Here is a 26,625-nt window from a genome sequence, read left to right as displayed (position 1 = left end):
TAAGCAAAGAGTGCCTCTATCAATGTGTAATATCAGGAGGTCTTTGACAGGAAATTTCCATGAGGAAGCATTGTCTTAGTTTTGCACATTAACTTAAGCTGGAATCGTCTCGTTTGAGATTTGTTCTTGATATGATCCTTGGAGGACAGAGAGGGGTCAATGAGGAATTCCAGAGATTTAGCAAAGGATGAAAAGATTGGGGTGAAGCTGTACACGTTCGTATTGTTGAACAAATCCTTAATGATGCGCTTGAGGATTCCTCCAATAAAGAGAACACACTTGGTCTGTGTTAGGGCAAAGCGTTAGATAAACTGTGGAGATCCATGTTTGTAGGGCTTTCAGTTCAGGCTCTGACTTTAAGGATGCTGTAGTTCTTGGGGAGGATACTACCCTTTGATACCCAGCTATGAGGCGACTGATGGTTGGTGGCAGCTGATCATAGTTTAGGCACAGATATTGTTACCTGTATCCTTGCATATAAAATATGTGCAGTCTAGTATAACTGTGTTCTACCCCCATGATATGTGGGGTGCAGTGAGACCATGGTACCGTAGATTTGTGCAACATGGAGACTATGTGCATTGTAAATGGATTGTCTGACCAGGAGCCCACTTGCAGTGAAACTGGTGTCCGTCCTGTGGAAACAAAGGTCTAAGGGGCTACACAAAATCATTGTTTCCCGCCAGTCTGACTTTGTGCTCTCCTATGGACATTACATGATTTTGCTCTTGCTAGAGCATAAATAAAGTCAGCACTTTGCTAGTATCACTTTTCTTATCTCTCAGTTTGTTTATGAATTGCTTACTTTGTGTAAAATTTCCTTACATGGTTGTGCTTCACTTTTCTCAAGATGGCCATAGTAACCATAAGACACTGGTGATCTTCCTTATGGAAATTGAAACATCAGGCTTTGTTTCAAACTTGGCAATTTGTTTTACCAAATGTCACCAAAATGTCAAGTAACTCCGATTGTGTATGATTAACATCATAGTACTATACCTCATGCTCGCATATAGTATTCTTATGTAGATCATCAACCTTTACGTCTGTTATATTGAACGGACCTATGGACATTGAGCAAGTACCCTTTCTAGGTGCTGAGGAAGTCCCCAATGTCAGTATCGGTGACATGGAGCAAACAGGGAATGATCCTCCTCTTCTTGAGGAGAGGGATTAAGGTTCCATGGAGACAAAAACATTGATTATCTGGATCAATTTCATTTAATGTGCAAGTTGGATGTTTCACAAATGGAGAAAATGAGTGCCCAACCACTTTCCTTCGCAGAACAGCTTTGATGTCAGAGGCTACTATTATCAATAAGGTCTGTGTCTGCAGCTACTCTGTGCTGGATGAGCTCCCAGGCCCTAGATATAATTCATCCGGAGCCCACGTACTTATGTTCTCTGTTGTAGCAGAAAAAAAGAGAGAGACTATTTCACTGCCATTGCTGTGAGCCGTGTCTTGCATGCAACCTGAATTCACTAGCTCATTTGTACATGTTCATGTAGAACTTATAGCCTACCTGCAGACAACAGGAAGGCTCATCTAGGCTATCCAGATGCTAGATAAGGCCATCATCGATACTCGAAATATCAAAAAGAAGAGAGTGATAACCCCGAGTGGCTTCTGTAGCGTTTACGGTGGAGTCAAATTGCATGAGTGCTTGACTGCTAGTAGTCTCTCGATACTTATCCATGTTTCCCCTGCAAGTTCAGGCCTATGTTGTGCCTTTTGATTTGACATTGGGATTCCCCTCTCTGTGTTCTTTGTTGCCAAGATGCCATGAAAAGCGATCGGTGACTTAATGCAAAGCCCAGATTGACACACAATTCCACTGTGCCCAACAAAACGGATGATAGATGATCAAAAAATCAACATGAGGAACAATTTCAGCTCTGGCCTCCTCTGATTAGCTGTGGTGGGGCAGGCCAGTCACTATTCAGTGGACAGAACCCTAAAAAGACTTTCAGACAGAACCCTGTGCAGAGCTGGAGTCTGTCTCTGTGCTGAGATTCCACCAATCATGATTTCTGCTCGCACAGGGGGAAGCCTCTTTAACCTCTGGAAAACGAGGGTTGCGTTTTCAAAATCACGCAAGGTAAGTGGTTTTTATTTATTTTATCCCACCTATCCCATCATCGGTCGACCTGACCACACCCCACTGCCCTTACCTGTGCCGGCCACACCTGAAAACATGCAGTGTATTCCTCAGAATCTACCCTGCCAGTGTCTCCTACACTTGAATATCAGACATTTTGATTGTAGTCCAGCAGGAGAAATTTACTTTTACTTGCTTCTTTCACCAAGAACGGATTTTTGGCTTTCATTATGCACTGGAAGTAGAAATATGGATGTTTTAATTGTGATATTCTGTGTTGTTTGCCCTAATTTCCAATAGTGTCACTAGTTAGTTGAAAATGGTTGGCAGTGCATGCTCTTTATGGGAAACAGTTCGAACACCGTGTTTTAACCATGAACATGCGTGGTTAAGGCAGTGCACGGTCTAGCTGCTGCTCGACAGAAGCAGGAACCTGGCAGGAGCAGAGCCAGGGGACGAGGTGAGGTAAGTGGGGCTGGGGGGTAGTTTTCAGGATTGGTGGGGTCAGGTAGTTTTCAGGACAGGGGTGGGTCGGTTAGTTTTCAGGGCAGGGGGTTGGGTAGTTTTCAGGGCTGGGGGGGGTTAAGGGTCGTTTTTAGGGCTGTTGGGGGAGGGGGTCGTGTAGAATATTTTTCAGGGTTTTAGGCTCACTGGCAGTGGAACAGTTGGGGTTGTTTTTGAAACAGCGCACCGGTGGAGGGGGTCGGGTAGTGTGAGTAAAGGGGCAATGTTTAAGCCTCAGGGCAGGGGGAGAGGAATGGGTAGTTGTGGTAGTTTTTAGGCCTGAGGAGAAGGTGGCTTCGTTTTTAGAGCTCATGGGTGGCCTGGCTAGTTTTTTTAATTAGGGGTTAGGGGTTTATTCCTAAGGGCAATGGAAGGGGTTGGCAGGGCCGACTTTAGCACTGGTGGCGCCCTGTGCGACAAGGTTTGTTGGCGCCCCCCAATGACCATCTCTTTCACGGATTCCCTCAGTACCAACATGCAACTGTGCCCCTCACGTCTCCATAACCACTCTTTATCAGATTCATTTAATTTTATACCAGTGTAAGGCGTCAGAGCTTTTTACATCACGCACACATTGCAAAGAGATAATTAATCATATGTGTGTAAATCAGTGTATAGAACTGTTACATAAAACAGAGGACTACAAGGTGTAGGAGTCATATGTCATCCATACTGGGAGGCAGGATAGTCTGGAAAAGCACAAATTCAGAAGTTAAAATGTAACACCATTGTTAGGGGTTCTCTTTAATAATAAGATTTGATTTATATCCTAATGTAAGGCTAGACAAAAAAAACATATAGCTCTAATATATACCTTGCAGTTTGCACGCAGCTCTTTGATGACCGTTAATAGCTCACTCTTTTATTTTAGGATTTTAACTTATAAACATCAAGTAACAAAAGTATCTCTGTGACAAAAGCAGCAACCCACTGACCTATTTACATTGTATGCATGTTTTATCTGCATGGTACATGTTCCTTGCAGCAGGCATATTAACCCTCCCCGCTATCTTAGGATGATTCAAAACTTCCACTAGACAAAACTCCTGTTTCTCTACAGGAAGAACACTAGTCACTGGAATTATCATGACATTTTTATTAATGCCTGAAAGTTGCTGGAGGCAAGGAAGGTGGCAGCAGCTGCTTTTAAAATGATAGTATACTTGCAGACATGGCGCCCCATCCCTAAGTCTGCTCCCGGTGCAGTGGCAACGGTCGCACCGCCCTAGAGCCGGACATGGGTTAGTTTTAGAGACAGCGCAGAAGGGGGTCGGGTGGAAAGATTTTGTGCCTCAGGGCAGGGGGTCAGGTAGCGGGTCTGTACCCTAGGGTGGGGGTCGGAGTAGTGGTGAACTTAGTAGATAAACCCCTTTACCATTCATGCCTTTACCCCCGAAATTGCATGGTAAAGGCATGCGTGATAAAGGAATGCGTGGTTAAGACTCCTCCTCTGTCCACCCTGTTTAAGAGTTTGAGACAACATTCCCTAAATCAACTGTCATCAGTCACCCGCGCTTGTGCACCTTGATCTCCTGATTTGGCTTCAAGATTAGTGATAAGTTGTGGGCCTGCATGGGGAAGGTGACAATGCCAAGGGTCAGGGAAGAGTATCATTGTTTATCTTTTATTTAATTTTTTTATAACTCGTCTTTTTCTAATTAAATAGCTATAAATGCAAAATGTGTTTCTTAATGCATCTTCAGTTAGGTAATGTCTATTAGCTAGTTACCTGTGGTGGGGTACCAGAGGACAAGTGTGGCTTCTTCTCCCTGCAGGTACCTTGTTCATTGCCTTCAAGTCATAGCAAATCTCAGACTCCTCAGAAATCTTCTACTTAGGGTGATATCATTCAACAAAATTGCTTCGGCATGTGTAAGGGATTCCCACACACACTCCCTGGGAGAAAGCAATGAAAATAATATTACAGATGGACTAAGTGCCTCCATCTAACTTTGAAGAGTTGTTGCGGATGGTGGACAGCTCAGAAGTGTTAAAAGTTAGGCTGAAAACCGTCAACATTATCGGCGCCCTCTTGCTCTCCTTAAACCTTTTGTGCGCATAAAACAGCCGCCATTTTGGACACCATGGCTTCCCTGCTCTCGCCGAGAGCCAGCGCGTCTCTCTCTCTCCTAACTTCGCTGGCAACCCCCCCTGCTTGCACCTGCCTTGAGTCATAAACCCCTCTTCGGCGCTGCTCTGCCCCAGGCCCTCATCCTGTTCCCAGCGCGACACCTCCCTGCTTCCCCGTCATGACCTCCGGCCCTTTTGATGCAAACCCCTTTTCCCCGTGTGCCCGTTTGTCTTCCCCGTTCCCAGGCCGACACCTAGCTCTGCCGATACCAATCTCTTGCCCCTCCCGATACAATAGGAAGCTTCCCTCCTCAAAGGACCCCCGAGATGATCAAAGCCTCCCCCCATCCCACGAGATCCGATCGAAACCCGCACACTCCGTGAATCGGCGGAATACCCAGCTGCGCGATGATCATCACCTGTTGTGAACGGGGCGGGGACTTCCACTGTAACCTTGCATGGGAACGGGCTGGGAAGGGGGGATTCTGAGGATGTCTTTCCGTACATCAAAGTATCAACGAGAATGTGTTACATGTAATAAAGAGATAAAACTTGTGTATAAGAGGCCAGGCCTCAGGGATGCAGTTAGAGCACCTCAGAACGATACCTTCTGTCCGTTTTCGTTGTGTTCTCCTCCGGAGCGAATAAAAACCTTGTTTCCTGCCTTCCAGTCTCCAGCGCCTGCCTCTTCAATAGTTTAACTTCTTTGTGGGTTCAAGAGGCGACATCGCCGGGCAATAATTAAGGATCTTATATTCTGGTTGGTAGTGCCCCCCAGTTTGTATTTTTCTACAATTGGCGTCCCAAGCGTGGGGCCCATCAGCGACCCATGGATCCAGTGGGAGAGGTCCTGACGACAAAGTGAACGACTGCAACGATCGGGAACGCGTCTGTCCGATAGACCCTCGTCTGACAGCCGATCATCCGAACTTCACTGGTTCCGAACAGACCTCTCTCGAGTGATCTACGGTCCTGACTGGGAACCATCAGGAGTGCCGCGAGGATAACGAAGAAGAGAGGACGATCGGGCGCTGGATTCGGAAGTCAGGAAACTGTCCATGCGGTCCGGGTAAGGTCGTGTTACCACGACAAATTGCGAAAAAAAATTGCTTGATTGTTAAATACTAGTATTGCTCTTTTTGTTTATTTGGAGATTCACTGTCTGCAAACGGAGAAACAACAGGCTCTCTCTTTGCAAGCAGTGGAGGATAGGTAGGGCAGACAACCGTGCTTATTTTTCTCCCCCACTCAATAATCACCTGAAACTGAGCTGTTGTTCACAAACTATTGTTTCCTGGAGATTCCCTGTCTGCAAACAGGGAAGAGACCACCCTTTTTGCAGATGGTGAAAAGGGTAGGTAACGCAGATCTTTGCGGACCTACTCATTCTCCCCATTGTTATTTATCGGTCTTTTGTTATCTTGATCTATGAGGGATTCACTGTCTGCAAACGGAGAAACAAAGGTCTCTCTCTTTGCAAGCAGTGGAGGATAGGTAGGGTAGCAGCCGTGCTTATTTTTTCTCCCCCACCCTATAATTGCTTGAAACCTGAACTGTTGTTCGCAAAATTATTGTTTCCTGGAGATTCCCTGTCTGCAAACAGGGAAGAGACCACCCTTTTTGCAGATAGTGAAAAAGGTAGGTAACGCAGATCTTTGCGGACCTACTCATTCTCCCCATTGTTATTTATTGGTCTTTGGTTATTGTGATCCATGAGGTATTCACTGCCTGCAAACAACGTAGAATAGAAATATTCTGTCTAGTCTTTGCACCTAGTGATAAGATAGGCAGTGCTGACTTTTTTTAGTCCCTCGTTACGAGCCGTCATGTCTGTCTTCTCCCCACTGATTGGTAGCCTGTTTAGCCCGGACCGCTTATTAGAGATGGACCATCCAGCCCCACTGGAAGGCACCCCTAATAAGGACATGTTCATGAAGCATGGATTGACCGCTATTGCCTATAGTAAACTATGGCATAAATATACAAAACAGGGTCAAGAAAGTCAATGGCCCCTGATAGGATCCTTCGATGATGATAAAATAAAAACGCTAGAAACTGCCCTAGGTAAAAACAAGACAACACCTACTATGCTTGATAGCTTCGGCATGTGGCGAAAAGAAACTGAACAGCGTAAAAAGAAAACTGAGAGTAGGTTGGAAAAAGAGCTGCAAAAAGCAGCCCACCTAGCTGCTCAGAAACTAAAAAAGGAGATAGAGGAAAGAGAGAAAGCTAAACAGAAACTAGAAAGGGAAACGCCAAGCCAGTGTCCGGTTAGAACCCCCTCCATGCTCTACCCTGATTTACCCTCGAAACGACAAGCCAATGAGGACCTGCTGTTAGGTCCCCCTATCATCTACATGCCCCCTCCATATGCCCCTTCTCAACCCTTGGCGCAGCACGCGCCACCCCCAGGTACAAACGAAGGTACCGCCACAGCGTCGGCCCCAACGGCCTCTGTGCCAGCCGAACCCCTTGTATTAAAACCCGCATCAACGACAACGTTAGACGAGCATGAGACTCGAGGGGCTGGCCTTGCAAGAACAAACAGGCTAGACAAAGATGAGCGAGCGGGGATCGACAAAATAGCAAGGACACTGGTAGAAAGGAAGGATGATGAAGAGTACATCACAGATATGTTCAGCTCGTATACAGGGAGTCACAGGCGACATTTTACCGTACGACTGTGTTATCATGTCTTGAATGCATACGAGGACCGATATCAAGACAAAGGTCCCGAGAGCCTAAGGACTCTGTACCGGAAGGTCGATATCGGGGATGAGGGCGAGTGTGATGTGTCGGACCTCCTTACGCGTACGCTTGAGGTTTTCCGCCACCTCACTGAACGAAAGCCGGGAGCTAAATCCGCGGCCCCCGTAGTGACCGAACCACCAACCGAGCAATCTAACACCATGATGCCGATACGTGAGGCTGCCCCTTACTGGGTTCCCCCTCGAGGTACAGGGACTCACGATGATGCAAACAACCAAGATGCAAAGGGAAGGGTAGTATACAACTGGGTCTACCAGCCATGGGACCGGCAAGAGATACTGACATTCCGGAAATCTCTACCCGACCTACGTAAAAACCCCACTGCCTTCTATACTGAATTGGGTACAGCCCTGGGTTCAACTATCATGACCCTGGCTGACATCGACTTGTTCTTCGGGTTATGTCTACCAGCTGATGTGTGGAAGCAAATCCGGAAAGTCGACCACCTTGAGCTGTTCGGACATACCTGGCCACAACTCGATGACTTGGACAAACAACGGGGACCAGGACAAAAGCCGTTGAAATCCATTCTAGACCTCCCAGATAAAATTGTAGAGAAATTAAAAACCCTAATCCCAGAAAAGAAAGTGGACTGGTCGATAGTAACAGCCTGTCGCCAAAAACCCCAGGAGGATGTATCGGAATACTTCTCCCGGTTTGAAACGGTGTTCTCCGATTACAGCGGCCAGGACATGACCACTGCAACCGGACACCATCTGTTTGTCCAGAATTATGTTAAGGGCCTATCATTGGACATCTCCCAGAAACTACAGGCCAGCGAGAGTAGTTGGGCAGCCTCCAAACCTACAGCGATTCTCCAAATGGCCCAATATTATGAGCATCAGAAAAATGAAAACGATAGGGCGACAGAGAAAAAGAAGAAAGACTTAAAAGAGAGGGTGATGATTGCCAAACTGCAAGGGGTGACTATAGGACGAGACCAATACCGGGGAAACTACCAGACAAACGTCCCTAAGACTGCATTTCCCCAGGACCGCACTCTGACTCCCTACAGTGGACGCACAGACCTTAGAGATGACCAGTGCGCTTTCTGCAAAGGGACTGGCCATTGGAAATCCCAGTGCCCAGTTCTCCTGGAAATGATCAGGAACAGAGACCCCAGGGATGTAGCAAACGGACCGAGACCTAAGGGACCACAACGAGGGCCCCCAAATGACGCGACTAATGACAGATCAAGCAGACCGAATACGTTCGATCGACCCAGACAGAACCAATATCAACAATCTGACTATGACGACGCTCACACCTTTGCATAGGACAGCCAAGGGCGAGGGAGGGATCCAGTCGAGCTCTATGTTGACCAGCAGGGCCCTTATGTCACTGCTAAGGTCCTGGGTACCAAGTCTCCATTTCTGGTAGACACTGGCGCAACACGTAGTGCGTTATCTAAACGACTGATTCCAAGGGCACCCTTGTCTGGCTCACTCATAACATCGACAGGTTTCGATGGAACGCCCTCCACCAACCCTTTGTCTGCCCCGATTCTCTTTGACGTAGAAAACAACACCACCGACACCACGTTCTTGCTTTCCTCCAATAGCCCTGACGCCATTATGGGACTTGACTTACTGAAACACTTCCGAGCGACGATTAGGTGTTCTCAAGACGGAGTTCGAGTGTTTCTTTACGACAACCCCGTTCTGCTTAAACATTGTTCCCCCCGACACATGTTTTCCATCACCGACGTCGACGCGTCCCTGCTTGACACCCTACCTCCGTATCTGTGGGCCAAAGCGGATTCGGACGTAGGGCGTATGTTAATTGACCCAGTGCACATTACTGTCCGACCAGACGCAACACTCCCAAAACTCCCACAATATCGGATATCGCCAGAGGGCGAGAAGGCATTGGTGATGATTATCCAGTCACTGATAGACGCAGGAGTGGTAGAGGAAGTGGTTAGCAACGTTTGCAACAGCCCTATCTTGCCCATTATCAAGAAGCAGGGAGAGGGAGATGAGAAAGCATACCGTTTCATCATCGACCTCCGAGAGATCAACAAAGTGGTGGTACCCCAGTACCCTGTGGTCTCAGACATCACCACCATCCTGACCTTGATTCCATCCACTGCCACCACCTTTTCCGTCATCGACCTCAAGAACGCATTCTTCTCCATCCCCATCCACCCAGACAGCCGATATCTCTTCGGCTTTACCCTAAAATCCCGCTCATATAGGTTTTGCCGAGCCCCTCAAGGCTACACGGAGAGCCCTAGCATCTACAGCCAGGCCCTCAAAAGGCAACTAGACCAAGTCCGGTTACCCGACGGGGTGGTGTTGGTACAATATGTCGATGACATCCTTTTGGCAGCCGACACCACCCCTCTAGCGGTTACCGCCACCATTCAACTCTTGCACTTCCTTGCGGAAAATGGCCACAAGGTCTCCAAGAAGAAGTTGCAATTCTGCCTACCCCAGGTCACTTACCTAGGCCACCTTCTGTCCAAAGATGGAAGGAAACTCACCCCTGATCGAATCCAGACCATTCTAGACACCCCTGTCCCTAAAACCCAGAAGCAGGTTCGCTCCCTATTAGGCCTCACCTCCTTCTGCCGACAATGGTTGCCAAACTTCAGCCTCGTTGTAAAACCACTGCTCTCTCTCCTAAACAAAGACGTCCCTTTCCCACTCCCTTGGACTCCCGAGTGTCAAACCTCCTTCACAGAACTACGAGATGCCCTTTGCTCAGCCCCTGTCCTGGGTACCCCTGATTACAGAAAGCCCTTCTCCCTTTACACTCACGAAAGGGAGGGGTGCGCTTTATCTGTCCTGACCCAGGCCATCGGTCCTAAGCAACGACCGTGCGCTTACTTCTCTGCCACTCTTGACCCTGTCGCCAGAGCCTTGCCTGCCTGCCTTCGAGCTGTAGCTGCTGCTGCAGTCTCTATCCGACAGAGTGAGGGGATTGTACTCTCGAATTCCCTCACGGTACTGGTACCCCATGCAGTCGACACCCTCCTGAACCAAACCAAGACGCAACATCTGACGAGTGCACGACTGACTGGATACGAACTAACCTTGCTTGCCCCCCATATCACCCTGAAAAGATGCACCACACTGAACCCAGCAACTCTGTTACCCTTGCCAGAGAACGACCCCAATGTGCACCCCGTACATGACTGCGTGACTCTTACGGACGAACAGACCAGGAGTAGGGTCGATCTCAGAGACACAGCTTTCCCTGACCCCGACGGGGAGTTGTGGGTGGACGGTTCTTGCATCAAACTCTCCGATGGTACCACTTCCGCTGCCTATGCAGTCACCACGGCTCGAACTGTAGTAGAAACAGCCCGCATCACCCAGCGATCTGCCCAGGCAGCGGAACTGATTGCTTTGACGAGAGCCTGCATCCTGGCAACAGGAACCACGGCGAACATTTACACCGACAGCCAGTATGCCTTCGGGGTGGTTCACCATTTTGGGCTCCTCTGGAGGGAGAGAGGATACTTGACCTCACACGGCACACCCATTTTGCACGGGGATTTAGTCTCCGCCTTAATCGAAGCTGTCCTCCTCCCCAACAAACTTGCCGTTATCAAATGCCAGGCACACAAGAAGGTGACAGACATTATTGGACAGGGAAATGCACTAGCCGACATCACCGCCCGAACGACAGCTGAAAATAGAACGACAACACGTATGTACGTGACCAGGTCACAAGCAGAAAACTGGACTGACGCCAAGGACACAATTAGAGACATACAAACGGCTAGCACACAACACGAATTGACTGAATGGGCACGGGTGGGATTGAAAGACGATGAAGGCTGCTGGCGGACAAAAGACACGAACAGATGGTTGCTACCTGATTCATACTTGATTCCCATATTAACCATGGCACACTCCCCTGCCCACATAGGATCAGCCCCCATGATCGAACTTGTCTCCAGGGTTTGGCACAATGACAAGATCCCAGATTCCGCCAAACGCCTGGTCCAACAATGCTTAATATGCCTGCAACACAACCCCGGGAAGGGAACTGTAGTACCCCGGGGGGGATTTGGGGTCCCAAACCACCCATTTGAAGTCCTGCAGATGGACTACATCCAGCTAGACAGATGCCAAGGCCTGAAATATGTACTTGTCGTGGTGTGCGCATTTAGCAAATGGGTGGAAGCATATCCAACCCGTGACAACACCGCTATGGCCACTGCAAAGGTCCTGTTAAAGGAGTTTTTCCCCCGTTATGGCCTCTGTCGTGTTTTATGGAGTGATAATGGCCCCCACTTTGTAGCCAACGTTATCCAGCTCATCCTAAATGGGCTGGGTATCAAACAGAAATTCCACGCAGTCTTCCACCCTCAATCTGCTGGGCTTGTCGAACGCCACAACGCCACACTAAAGCTTAAACTGGCCAAAATAGTGGCTACGACGGGCCTGAAATGGCCAGACGCCCTCCCATTGGCATTGCTATCGATGCGCTCTACCCCCACCCGACATCACTTAACCCCTTATGAAGTTGTCTTCGGTCGACCCATGAGCGTCTGGTCTGCCCCGAAACCAACGTCCATTCATGACGTTCCGGATGTCCTAATGTCTGATTATCTGTACAAATTGACTGAAACTTTGTCTGTCCTTCATCAGCAGGTGCAGCAGGCCATCCCCGATGCTTCCAGGGGTCCGGGTCACGCCATCCAGCCGGGGGACTTCGTGCTGATCCGAAACTTTCAGCGATCAAAGAGTTTGGAACCCCGGTGGACGGGCCCCTGGCAAGTGCTGATCACCACTCGGACCGCACTTCGAGTGGAGGGGAAGAAACACTGGCTGCACGCCCATCACTGCAAAAAGGTCTCTCCAACCCTGGCCACGACAGACACCGTCAACACCCAAGAAGAGCTCCTGAACCAGGACCGACCATCGTTGAACTGCTATCCTGACACAGAGACACTTGAACTTTCAAAACATCCTGACCCCACTGTGCCATCTCGAGAAGGGTATTTCCTGCGTCGAAAGGAGGGAGCTTCGGCTAAGTAGGCCACGGACTAGGTTAAAGAATCTCAGAACGGTGACCCAAACTACCAAGGGTTACCTGGAGAGAAGCTAAAACTAAGTCTGTGGTCCTGCCCACTACCGAGCACCTTGAAGACGAAGATGATGGAAGCGCCAGATAAGAAGATGATGGAAGCGCCAAACAAGAAGCCGACTGAGACAACAGGAAATACCCACTACAGAAATCCGAGAACAGACAGACTCCATAGCTCAAAGACAATTGCACTCTTCATCGTAATCCTCCTCTGTTTTCTCCTCATGACTACGCTCTGGATTATGGAAGAACACGCACCTGCTCACGAAACATTCCTAACCACTGCTCAGCCTACCACCATGAAGGAACATTATCTAATTTCGCTCTCTCCTCAACTAAGAGAGAGGCGAAAGGAGTTTTGGAACAACTCTTTCGTGCAGCTACTTCACCAGCACAATCTTGCCACCAACGCCACCAACTGCTGGATCTGTGGGTTGCTACCCCATGCCACTGGACATTCAATACCATTCATCCCTTCACCCTTCTCCGTCCACGGCTCCTGCCTTGCCTGGCTGATCCTCCTGCAAGAGAGCTATACGGGAAATGCCACCTCCAGCAGAGCTGCAGCACATTCTTCTCATGGGGCCGGGCGAAACAAGACAAAGACACACTTCTGCCCGCTGACCCCCAGCGACTCAATCCAAATGGACATTCCGGCCAAAGAACGAATCGAAATGCAGGTGTTCAACAATCCAACCAGACCCACCTTCTCCTATCTGCGGAAACGAACGGCTGCCACTCTGACTGTGGCCCTGACGGTCATCAACGTCACAGGCCACATGTGTGTAGAAGGACTTGGGACACAGCTGGTGGGTCACAGCGCTTGCCGCTTTACCAGAACTTTGGACTCCACGGATCCACCTTCCTTTGTGTCATCCCCAAACATGTATTTCATCTGTGGCACGAAGGCCTACACCTGGCTCCCCAAAGGCTGGGGGGGCACTTGCTACATCTCCTTCGTCCTTCCTCCAACTTATGTGGCCCCAGCGAATCACCACAGACAAAAACGAGCAAAAGACGTTGAGCAAGCCGACTCAACAGGAGCACAGTTCCTCGATGCTATGAAAGGACTCGTCCCCCTCTGGGGCCCGATGGCAAACAGCCGTGCCATCCGACATTTGACTCAGGCAGTCGAGACAACCATGAACATCACAGCGGGCATCTTTGCCAACAACACTGCCGAGCTCCAAGCGGTCCGTTTGGTGGCTCTTCAGAACCACCTCGTTCTAGATGTGGTTCTGGCGGACCGTGGAGGAGCATGCCGCATTATTGGGGCCAGCTGTTGTACATACATACCGGACAACTCACCCTCAGTGTACAAAGCCATCGAACATCTTCACAGACTCTCTTCGGAAGTTCACCAAGAGCAAGAAGAATGGTCGCTTGGTGGTTGGTTCTGGGACACCGTCAAAAGCTGGGGCTGGAGATTGCTCACCATTATCCTGATTCCCGTAGTTGTAATATGTGGCCTATGCTTAGGAATTCAATGTTTGCCACCTATGTGTTCTTTATGTGCGAGTTGTATTTTTCCCAAAACTGTGGACATTGGAAGCGAACATATGAGGGCATTATATGATACCGAAGTTAGGAATTTGATGAGAATTGACATTGAGTAAGCAAGTTGGCTAGATATGTTGAAAAGGGAGGACTGTTAAAAGTTAGGCTGAAAACCGTCAACATTATCGGCGCCCTCTTGCTCTCCTTAAACCTTTTGTGCGCATAAAACAGCCGCCATTTTGGACACCATGGCTTCCCTGCTCTCGCCGAGAGCCAGCGCGTCTCTCTCTCTCCTAACTTCGCTGGCAACCCCCCCTGCTTGCACCTGCCTTGAGTCATAAACCCCTCTTCGGCGCTGCTCTGCCCCAGGCCCTCATCCTGTTCCCAGCGCGACACCTCCCTGCTTCCCCGTCATGACCTCCGGCCCTTTTGATGCAAACCCCTTTTCCCCGTGTGCCCGTTTGTCTTCCCCGTTCCCAGGCCGACACCTAGCTCTGCCGATACCAATCTCTTGCCCCTCCCGATACAATAGGAAGCTTCCCTCCTCAAAGGACCCCCGAGATGATCAAAGCCTCCCCCCATCCCACGAGATCCGATCGAAACCCGCACACTCCGTGAATCGGCGGAATACCCAGCTGCGCGATGATCATCACCTGTTGTGAACGGGGCGGGGACTTCCACTGTAACCTTGCATGGGAACGGGCTGGGAAGGGGGGATTCTGAGGATGTCTTTCCGTACATCAAAGTATCAACGAGAATGTGTTACATGTAATAAAGAGATAAAACTTGTGTATAAGAGGCCAGGCCTCAGGGATGCAGTTAGAGCACCTCAGAACGATACCTTCTGTCCGTTTTCGTTGTGTTCTCCTCCGGAGCGAATAAAAACCTTGTTTCCTGCCTTCCAGTCTCCAGCGCCTGCCTCTTCAATAGTTTAACTTCTTTGTGGGTTCAAGAGGCGACATCGCCGGGCAATAATTAAGGATCTTATATTCTGGTTGGTAGTGCCCCCCAGTTTGTATTTTTCTACAGAAGGGTCCTTTTCCAAGCCCCTGCATGGAATCCAAAGCCTCAAAGATCCCCTGTACGTAGTGCGTTAACTCTCCAGTGCTCTCCCACTTCAAGATCGAGATCCCTAAAAAACTCCTCTCGAAAGCCAAATGAGGAACAACTCAATAGTGTATTAAGGCGACTAGCACTTCCTGGAAATGTCACAAAAAAGGGGTTGCAATTACAAGCGTTCTTTTGATGCAGCATTAAGAAAAAAACTTCAAAAGCACACACACACACACACACACACACACAGCAATAACATGCCTACACTAAAACTCTCAATACCCAACACGAATCTCTTCGTAAAGCTACATTAACACACAGACTTCATCACCTCCAAGCTGACCGTACTCACAAGTAAGTAGAAGTTGGATCTGTGGCTGGGGGTTTGCAGAGTCCAACACCTTATTTGCCAGCACACATGTGTAGTTCCCTTCATCCTCTAGCCGAAGCTCCTTAATTTGCAGAGAGCTCTGATTTCCCCACTCAAAGCGCACATTCCACCTAGGCCAGGACACTGACAAGACAGGATGATCATTGCCGATTTTAAACCAATCCACCTTGTCGGTTCCAAGGGACACGTTTCTACAGGGCAGAGTCACATTTCCACCAACTTCTCCCACGATTATGTCTACTTTTGACCCTAGAGGAAGAGACAAATATCGATTAATGGCTGAAAAGATAACTTTGTTGTTGTTAAATTGCACTAGGGCTAAACATACGTACTCACTCTAGGTCCTATAAAAGTAGATAAAACCAAGAAATTACCACATTTTGGCAATTTTTTCTTCTAACTAAACAGATATAGGCTATCATAAAGTAGCCAAACACAGTTGGTAAAAAACAAGGTTTAATGAAAAACATTCCAGCAGACCTATCCCTAGGTCCTTTCAACAATATCGAAGTAATCATAAAAGAGTATTTTAAATAAGCATATTTTTCCGAAATATTGTCCTTCCTTTTAAGATGAGAAGACTGAGTGTTGTGAGTTTTGAGCACATATTAAATCATACTCCTACAGTGGTGTTGTTATCCATTGCCCAGGTGCGAATGCTCGTCTGAGTAAACCTACTTTACCAGTAAATCTAGAAAAACATCCATTCTTTGGTCAATTTTCCCAGCTAGGAGCGATACTTGAAAAGAAGCCAAACCCGAAGAACCACATTCTTCTTGAGAGGCGACCTTCAGCGTGAGAACAGTGCTCTTGCACTGAGAGGGCCCGCATTAAACATCACCTTTGCTTTGCGGATTAGCACAGTCGACAATCCTGGGACTTTAGCCACTTGCTGGTGATTTAGTGAGGCCAGCAAATTGAAGTTGTGGCTGAATGCCACACGTTTCAAGAGTGGCCTTCTGGTTATCAAGCATGATCTACCGCAAGAAATAATAAATGGGCACCCCCTTCCACTGCCTCCGTAGTAAAACACAGCCATAAGTGAGGTACAGTGGTGGGTCGCTCACACCCCGGATCCCCAGTGCCACTGCGCCTGCTGCACAAATACCCTTGCCTCCGATTTAGCACCAAGAACTATATGGTTTCTTCTATGTCGTCCGCTCATTCATTCATGTATATGTTGCTATCTTAAAACCGCTTCTAACTCATTCAAAATCCTGCAAAGACTTTCTTATACGGGAAATAAACATTTCTGCTAAGTATCCAAGGTTCACCTGGGCCACTTACATGCAGACTTGGATTTTTAGCTTCTCTGCATTCTGTATTTTTTTAACTCCTTAATCACAATATTAAAAGCAAACCTGCAAGAACCAGAATGTTGTGACTGGTGGTGAGAAGGCCAGGACTGGCTGTTGGAAAACATGAGAGGACGTAATTTGGAAGTTACCGATACAGTAAAAATACCTTGTGAAGAAAAATTGGAATTGTGGGAAAATGGTCTCTCCTCCGGATGTTGGTCCCCTGCCTTTATACATTGAGTCAAACTTGGTAAAAATCGGTATTAACATTGATCAGTTCCATGTGACAAATTTTACCCACTTTTGACCAGTGAAACAATTGCAAACTGCAGGGCATTCAAAACTGTTACGATTCGTCTAAAGACCGCCGCCGCAGCAGGCGCATTCACCAACCGAAATGCAGGTGGGGCAAGTTTAACCCGAGTCCTTTGACTTTTTGTCAATTTTACAATACATTTCCCTGTGAGCACTCAGACCTGTAATCTATTAATTCAGTTAGAGCTCTGCTTAGCTTTAAAACGTTTTACGGGAGCCTAGAGCAGTTAGAATAGATGTCTCCCAACCTTCCCCTCATAAGACTTCTTCCAAACTATGGGGCGATCCCATGTTCTTGTGCTTGCAAACGCCATATTAGTGGAAGCTGATGGTCAAAAGACGTTGCATTCGCCAACCCAGTGCAAATTACTTTTGCAGATGTGAAGGCTCAATTTCCAGCGCATAATGGTGCGTTGCGATTCGTAAACGCAATTACAGATAGCATTCCACACACCGCAAACTTTGGCAAGTGACAAAGAAGAAAGGACAGCAGAGGGGTTGTCCCGCATGCAGGGCCCAATTCACTAATGTAAACTGAGACGAAAGTCTAACTTTTTACCTTTTTTTATTCACAAAGGGCATTTACGAGTAGTAAAGGTATACTTTTGGCTCAGTTAAACTTAAGTTTTGGTCTTAACTGAGACCAAAAAGACTTTCCTCTCAGTTTACCTCTGTGAATCAGGCCTGCGGTCTTCAACGACAGGCCCAAATGCTTTGCGACCCCTTTTGTGGATGCAAATCATGGAATGGTTGCCACCTGCCAGGAAGAGGTGGTAACTGGTCACACACCATATGCGGTCAATATTTGTAAGTAGGGGACGACAGGAGGAACAAACTGTGGTCACCTGGGACATTGCATGCACCCTCTGATGTCAAATTCACAATGTGCCTCTGTTGGTATCATTTGAACCTAGACACTGTTAGAATTAGCTACCTTGTGCAATGAATTGCAAGCAGATTGCCACCCCATTAATATTACGGAGGTGGGTGGTTTGTGACTTATTGCTATAAATCCCTTTGAGCTACAAAGAATAGCGAATCTCGGACACCGCAAAAGGTAAGGGAGGTCGCTGCACAGGACAAGATGGAGCTCGGTGACCAGTGTCTTTGATCTGATCTGGTATAGCTACAGTTGTCATGTAATTGAATTAACATATTAAAAACTTGGATATTTCGAAGTGAGGGACAAGAAAGATCTAATAGTGCATTTTTTTGTATTTCTAGAAGTGGCTTGACATTTGGGCGAAGTGATAAATTATTTTAAAGAAAGCAACATTGGTACAAAATGAATAGAATACACAGTTATATAATCTCAAGTTTTTAATTTGTATCTACTTTTTATCTGTGTATTTGCGGAAATTGCACAATGATTTTTCACTTTTGCCAATTCAAGTTGCAAATGAAATGTGAAAAATGAGTAACCACAAGAGCACAAGTACCAAAATCGACATCTGCAAAATGGAAGATTGAGAAGCTGTTGTTCAATCTTCCTGAAAGGAAAAGGAAAGAGCTGAAATAAAGGCGTGAATTGGAAATGGAGAGGTGGGAAAGGTGAAAGACCATGAAAATCTAGTGCTCCTGGGAAAACTGTATATATGTAAGCCTTTCTGGAACAAATAACTTGAGAGAAAATTGATAAAAGAATCAAATATACCAGAATAGTTTAAAAAAATTTTTTTTTATTTTTGGATGAAGTAAAGACAAAGGTACATCCAATACCTTGTGTGACGATCAAGTCAGCTATAACAAATACAGTCAAAGACCAAATTAAACATCTCATTGCCCAGGATAGATATGTTTAAGCTTGAAACAACTAATCTCACAATTGTTTAAACATACAGTTACTAGATAAGTTCTGTCATCAATAACATCATGTTTCAAACCTGAGCGTTCCTTTTTTTGGTCTAGCATTTGCAAAAACATTTTGATTTTACTGAAAATGTATGTATCATATATAGGAAACCGAGACCTAACAGTGGAGCCTTCTTATGAACAGCACCTAACAGAAAATAGCCCCCCGTGAAAATTGGTACCCCTAAATTTGACATGGGGGTCGTGTGCACACTGAAAAGCACCCACTGTAACAGTTCTTGTTCCCTAAGGCACTTAATTCATTAATCACAACAGCAAAGGTGCACCACAACATTTGACAATTGATTTATAAATTTCAATAAGTCACAAAAAGTGAGATTCCTCAATTTGATGTCTTATTTCAAAAACACGGATGAAGCACAATACAGCCGATGCGTTTCGTCCCAACAAGGGACTTCTTCAGGGCTTCTGCTAATAGCGACAACTTCAGGTAAAGATGGAAGACGAAGTTCTAGCAAGAATAGCACCGTCAAAGGCAGATAAGGCTTGTCTCATCTGATTGAGGGCAAGAATTCCAAATTTATCTGGTAGATGTATCCGCTGTAATCCAAGAGTATTTTATGATTTCTATTGATCCGGCCAATTTCAGTTAGATTGCGTCTGATTATAAGTCTATCTATAGTCCTTGATGGGCATAAAGTCCGAAAAAGAGACGCGTAGTCAAAGAAAGGGTGATACAAGTCGGAGGACGTATCGCGGTCGTTACGGGGAACTCTATGGATGCTGCCTAGCGGTGTTATTAGATACTGACTGGGGCATTAAACTTCACTTTTTAATTCATACACATATACTAATGCATTAATAGGAAATGTATATTCTGATGCAAGCATAAAGAATGTATAACGTTGAGGTCATATTTATAATGATAGTAGTAATAATAATAGTAGTAAAGAATCGTTAGTGCATGATTAATTAAAATCTTTGCAAAATCGTACAATAAAAAAAAATTGGGTCACAGTTACAAATAGATTTGTTAAAAGAGTTTGAATATACGTTACAGTCAGAACAGTTGATTATAGGTTTTATCAAATTGACTGAGGTAAAAACAGATAAATAAAGAAGTTAAAAACAAGGAGTCTCCTGATTTAATTGTGATATTGTCAGTGTCCGTAGTGCAGTGCCTTGCGTTGAGCTCCCTTGGTATATGATTGTGATTTCCAATTAGAGCCGCAGTTTTAAAGTAGCCGCTTCTGTTTATTTGAAACCAGTTTCTGCATATAATCTGTTATAGTACAGTTAAGTTTGACTTATCTTTTGCAATATTAACAAATTTCACCAGTTTGCATGCTAGTTGAATATCACTTCCGTCAAAGCATGCTTTTAGTGCTTGCCTGCGGGTTCGGATCCCTTTCATGTTCCAGGCTGGTTTTAGTAGCAGTTTGTGCTCTTTATCTAAGCCTCTGCAGCTACACAGCAAATGGAGGATATCGTTTTTGGCTTCGCCGCGGATTTTTCAGTTTGTGGCTGTGTCTGACATTTGCCGGGGGGGAGGTGCTGGTTGACCGGTGAAACACCCATCCTCAATTTCAGATATGCTTCCTTTGCAATCTTTGAGAATCCTGTTCCCAGGTATGTTTGTGGCTCGGCCCTTGTGTAAGTCTGAATGACAAACCATCCATGTGCTCTTTTGGATAGGGTAGATTTGTCTTCTTCCAAAGATAATAACTTTACTGTTTTGTTTACTAATTGTTTAAACGTTCTCTGTGGGCCATTAATCTCCCAGAGCTCCTGTAGGGCTAAATAGTTTATTGCCGAGTGTATTTATATAATTTATATAACTCATAATGAGGTCGTAGAATGTAGAGGATGAGAGTTGTAGATTGACTTTGTGGAAGAAATTGGCTGCTTTGCCAGTACCATTGCATGTGGACCTTATCTAATAATATACTTCCAAATAAATGAAAACCCTTTAAAGTAATTTCCGCTGCCATTGTCTCTCCATAACAACCTCCTACCAACACAGCAATCATATTCATGCTCATGCAGTGCAGACCCTAAACCAGCACTCTAGAATGTGTGATTGCATAGAAAGCTACTGCACAAGCAGCCTCCAAAAATCCCTCTGAAATACTTTGGGGATGAAGCTGAAGCCTGGTTTTAGAAAAAGGCGATGTCTGCAGAGGAGACATAGTCAAGATGCTCTTTTCTCAGGGTCTGAATGGCAAAAACAACCACAAGAAGGAAGGAAATTGTTCCTGCAAGAGATATGTCTATGCAAAAGATCAATAAGACCCGCATGTAGGACATGACAAATAGAAAACTCATGTTGAAAAGCCTCTTTAGGACCCAATGAGTGTGGGTTCTTTAATAAAAAGTTATCCAGGTAATCCAAAAAGTGGATGTCAATCAATCCATCCCCATGTAAGCGACTTCTGAAAAAACAGAGAAAGTCACCTAAATTGATGATGAATATGTTGTACTAAAGCAATGCTCATCGATCTCCGTGAAGTAAAACTGCAGGGTAGTGTGGCCACTGACCTACCAGACACGAACGGAATACTTTAAAGAGAACACTGCATCTGCACCCAATACAGCACAGATATGCCACTCATTTCCTTGTTAGAAGTTGACGGGGATCCCCATTCAGGACAAAATGGACGTTTTGCAGTAATTAATGACACATATCATCTACCACTAAGCAGGTGGCTATGTGGCCAGAAAAGGGCCAAGACATCTGGAAAAACACTGACGTTGGATTGGGATATTGATTTCTGCTATCCCCATTAGATATGTGCATACAAGGAGCTCAGATTCCCCCGGTAATAACACCAGTATTACCAATAACCTCAGTTTTGGTAATCGAAGATCTGGTATTACTGCTCAGAATTAATGGCCAACTCTAATGAGGGCTGCAGGTAAGTATTTATCCTTAGATTCACTGATCAAAGCAATCACTACTCATGTTTGTTTCTTCAGTGTATTTTAAAGAAGTTTCTCAATTATTTTCTTTTTTTTCCACTAAGTTACTGTAAAAATGCATTCGCCTTCGCAAGTGTATACGCTTTCAATGCCAGATATTCGGTCTACCTAAAAAATAAATTCAGAGAATGAAACTGAGGCTTTATTCAGTAGCTGAAGTACTTAAAAACGATTACATTCGGTCTTCTTTGTGGCAGCTACACTGACATTGAGTGTAAGAGGGAGTGACTCATAAAGCACTATGTTTGTAATACAAAGCTTCCCATTTAGCAGCACTGGCAATAATTCCTGACAGCTGAACTCAGAGTCTACCATTTCAGCCTCTACCTATGGAATGGGTCTTCTATACCCCTAGTTGTCCATAATTACTGGATGGTTGGAGTGGGAGGAAGAGTCCTCTTGGGTCAATCAACCATGCATCAATACACAGATTTGCATCATTGAGCTCAGGGAAGCTCTAAAAGCCTTACTACATCCTCAACGGTACAATGAAAGGTACAGCTAGCTTTCAGGAGACTCAAGATGCCCGACTGAGACTGACATTCACAAATTGTACACAACAAACACAACGTACTACCATGGTACAAACAACACTAAACACTTAGGGCCAAATTACAAGTCTGGAGGTCAGACTGCCAGACTCGTGGGGGCGAGGCGGTGGCGGTCTCCCGACCACCCTATTGAATTTATGGCGGTCGGACCGCCATTGCCCCGCAGTCAGGGAACGGTCATTCCCTGGTGGTGTTGCAGCGGTCAGGAGGCCACAATATGAGTGGCGGGACCGCTGCGGTCCCGCCAAGCATATTACAAGTTTCCTCTCTGCCACGGTTTTCATTGCGGTTCCACTGCCACAAATACTGTGGTGGAGAGGAAACAAAGGGAGCCCTACAGGGCCCCCTGGTGCCTTATGCCATGTGGATGCATGTGGGGGCACAACATGTGCACCCCTGTATGCAGGCCCCAGTTCCTGCACAGCATGGACTTAACAGTCCATGCCGTGCAGGAACTATTTTGGTGTTCCAATTGCGGTACCCATTTTCAGGGCACCACCGCGGTAAGTGAAGAAAAAAAAAGCCAGCCAGACACAAGAAATACTCATAATCTGGCCCTTCGATACAACACGTGACGTCCAGCAGACAGAATACTGCACATAAATTATAGTAGCACAAATATGCCATATATCGGAATCACTATGATCCTAACAGAAAGATGTGCTTACAAGAGACCACGTGCCAGAATTTCTAACTCCTCTCCAAAACATCTGAGATACTCAAGAAGATGGCTATCAGGGCCCCTCCCTCAATCCCCCGGGGTATTAGTACAATAAGACCAATTTGTTTGAAACTCCTTTCAGTGCCAGTGTTTAATATCTTGTTTTTTTCGGTTGTGCAAAAGTGGTAAAGAATTATTTTAAATCTTATTTCTTCAAGTAAACACATTTTAAAGTATTGCCTTTGAAAGTAACATTCCATGTGAAGCCTTTCAATGAACAATGACACATTTTTCACTATTAAAGTAACAGTGATCGAAATTTAAATTCAAAAGGCTGTTTCAAAGAAGAAATTCGTAATAAGTCCTGTACGGAACCTGGCCTACCAGGCTTTACTTATGGCACAATGTGTGCATATTTCACTTTTTATCTATAATTTTATGTTATGAATACCCACACAATTAATTTGCCCCTGCTAATGTAACACTGAAAAGCTGCTGCCCGAAGCTTCAAATAATTGGGTGTTTAAATGTTAAGGAACACAAAGCCCCCTACTACAGATGTATCACAATCCTTCTTGAGCTGTAGACATATTTTACGGTTGTCACCAGCAACTGAGATGGAAAATATTTATTGCTACTGGTAAAATAGGAGATTGCGTTTACTTTGACTAATAGATTGTATTGTATTGCATTGTACAGTAATTACATTTACATAAAGCTTACTACCCCTGACAGGGCACTGAAGTGCTTTATGGAGGATAGCATGCTAATTAATACTTAACCCAAAATGGCTGTAAATTTGCAAGTTATTGTGTTAGTCCTGAGCTTTTATGGAAATGAAGCATTTCTATCAGTGTCTATCTACTGTGTGGATTAGGTTAACATAAGTTAGGTGTAATTAATAGAGTGAGTTTATGGAGATGGAAAACCTGGGATGGAGGAGGGGACTGCAAAAAAAGGTAACACAGAAGGGGAAATTGTGATTTATGGGAGTGGGATGAGTAGATTAGTTAGAAAAAGGTTAGGTAGTGCAGGAGTGGTTACTCAGAACGAGAAACAGCTTAGTTTACTCAGGTGTAGGAGAGAGAAAGGCAGTAGAAAGGTGGTAAGTATGATCCATTCAGAGAAATTAAGGCAGACAGAGGATTGAGTGTAAGGAGTGAATCATTCAAATGGAAAGGTAGGAAACAGAATAATCCCTCACTATAAATCAGGTCAATATTCACGCAGGGTTTTTGGAATATTGAGATAGGATGCAATCTGGGGAAGTATGAAGAGTAAAAAAGAAAGATTAATAGTTGATTACCTATAGGCAGGTGATATACGTTTTACATCTTAGGTTGCTCTATTTGGCTGTTGATGGTGTTGATACAGTCTGACAGGTTTCTTTTTGAGCTAACGAATATTACTTAAACTGTATGACTTTGCACTTGTTTTTTTAAATAAATGTGGGGTGCTGAGTTATGTGGTATTTCCATTTCATTTAGGTTTGTCTAGTGTGATTTTGAGGAATGGACAATCGTAGGGGGTTCATTCCATTACATATATATGTATTACCGAGACAGTTGCATGGGTAGTAAGTTACTAGAGGGATATTTGAACTTCCGTATATTTAGGGTTGTTTGTAAATAGATTTTGTTGATTTAGCACTCTCTTGATCTGCGACAGTCTTAGAGCTTATCTGTCTGAAGGCAAAGATGAGAATGTGTTGATTGTTTGTTGGATCACATTGGGAATAACCAGGTCTTAAGCATACATTTGAATTCTAAGGGATTTTACTGGCTCATGAATACGTGCAGTGGCAGTCTGGAATACAAGTTCCTGGGTTGGAAGTATTTTGTGATTTTTGTTTGAATGTATTTTGGGTCTTTACCATGAATAGCTCTCTGTGTAATGTACGATACTTTGAAAAAGAATAGTCCTCCTCCTGGGAGCCAGTACTAGGGCCTTCAGGGCCAGAGGGGCAAAGGCTCAGTATATTTACATGTAGGAGTAGTCTTGCTCCTGCATTTCAGATTCCTCGTAGCCTTCTGATAGTTGAGAGTAGAATACTGTTGCATAGTTCATTAGAACAGATATGTTTGGACAAGATGAGTGATGTTGCTTGCATCCTGGTGTGGAAAGAGGCATCTCTGCGTTGTCATTGTGTAAAAGTTAATTAGGACAGCCTGGCTTCTTAAGTATTCATGGAAAATGTAGAGTCAAGGAAGATTCTGAAATTTCTCACATTTGTAGCTACTTTTGCCTGGGGTCCTCGTTAATTTGTCCAGAAAGATATAGGGTCATCATTTTTTTCCATTCATCATAGCTCAGAATTTCAGTTTCTGAAAGACTCTGCTTGAGGTGATTTCACATCATCTACTGATCTAAGCTATGAGGCAGGTATGTAGGTTCTGAGGTGCCTATGTCTTATGGTTTTCCAGTATAAGAATTATCTGTGCTTTGGCTGCATAGTTTTAGCAGGCGAGTTTGACATTGTTGATAAGATTTAGTAGTAACTTCTTGTGTAGATTCTGACAGATTTGGCCATCTCCCCGAGTGGAATCCTGCTTGCCATTCCAAAAGTAGTTCATTTTTTTCTACTATAAATTCTGAGATCTGGCAAAAGGATGTGCTTTATATACATTTTCTAAGGAAAAATACATTGAAGATTGGTCTGGAGCTGTTGAATTCTTGATGGTCGTTGCGCTTGAGTAGTGGGTGTATGTATGCCTTCTTCAATATCTCTGGGACAGTTCCTGATTTGAAGGAGTTATTGATAATAATTCTGACTTCAGTAGATGTCAATGTTGACACAGGAACGTTTTGAAAATATGTTGAGGGCAGGGCTCAAAAAGGCAGCTATCTGGGATGCTAGATTTTTAAAAGGCCTTCAAATGGTATGGCTGTTATAGATGGAGAATGAATATCTGTTGTGATTGGTTTGGGCTGTATACAGGGAAGCAGTTGTTTATCTTGGTAGTGAGAAGAATCTGCATTGTCTGCTTTGTTTAGATAATATGCTCCTATTGCAGATGCCTTGCGAAAGTGCTATGGAGGTTTGGCAGCTGTCTGGATTGCAAAATTCTGATTTTATAGTTACTTGACTGGACATTTAGCACTGCCTATCCTGCTAGAGTAGTGGATTTGTTTTGTCTTTTTACATATGATTGATACACTTATTGTGACTAGTTTGTAGTCACATAAATCACATTTTGTTGCGCCAAACATTTAAGAGGGAAAATGTACAACTAAGTGTCGGCTTACATGTCTCCACGCTCTGAAAACAGGGGGTACAGCCTAATTTAGAAGTGTAAAGTTACTACTTGTAACTTTTCATATGTAGGAGGAGATCACCACCACTATGACATTCCATTTGACAAAGGGTTTGGGCGCTGACAAAAACAGAAAATCTGAATTATATCAGCCATTAGTTAGGTTTAAGTTCTTTTTTCGCCAGTTTGTAGTGACCAATTACAACAAAATCCAATTTCAGTTGACTAAGATAATTCTCCAATAATAGCGGAGGGCTATCAGACACTGGTGAAGAACATGGCTGAATCAGAGCAGCTAATGAATCAATCAATACATTGTTTAATTTATG

The 26,625-nt window shown here is 45.2% G+C and overlaps 1 protein-coding gene across 1 annotated transcript in view; it reads right to left on the bottom strand.

Annotated features, from left to right (window-relative positions):
- VSIG10 (V-set and immunoglobulin domain containing 10) overlaps positions 1–26,625 on the bottom strand; it is a 147,126-nt gene that overhangs the window by 57,655 nt on the left and 62,846 nt on the right. The window contains exon 2 of the mRNA XM_078667111.1: positions 15,388–15,675. Coding sequence (XP_078523237.1) covers positions 15,388–15,675 — 288 coding nt within the window. The remainder of the gene's footprint in view (positions 1–15,387; positions 15,676–26,625) is intronic.

The sequence above is a fragment of the Lissotriton helveticus genome, chromosome 11, assembly GCF_964261635.1.
Source record: "Lissotriton helveticus chromosome 11, aLisHel1.1, whole genome shotgun sequence".
Taxonomy (NCBI): domain Eukaryota; kingdom Metazoa; phylum Chordata; class Amphibia; order Caudata; family Salamandridae; genus Lissotriton; species Lissotriton helveticus.
This window is presented reverse-complemented; position numbering and strand designations above follow the sequence as displayed.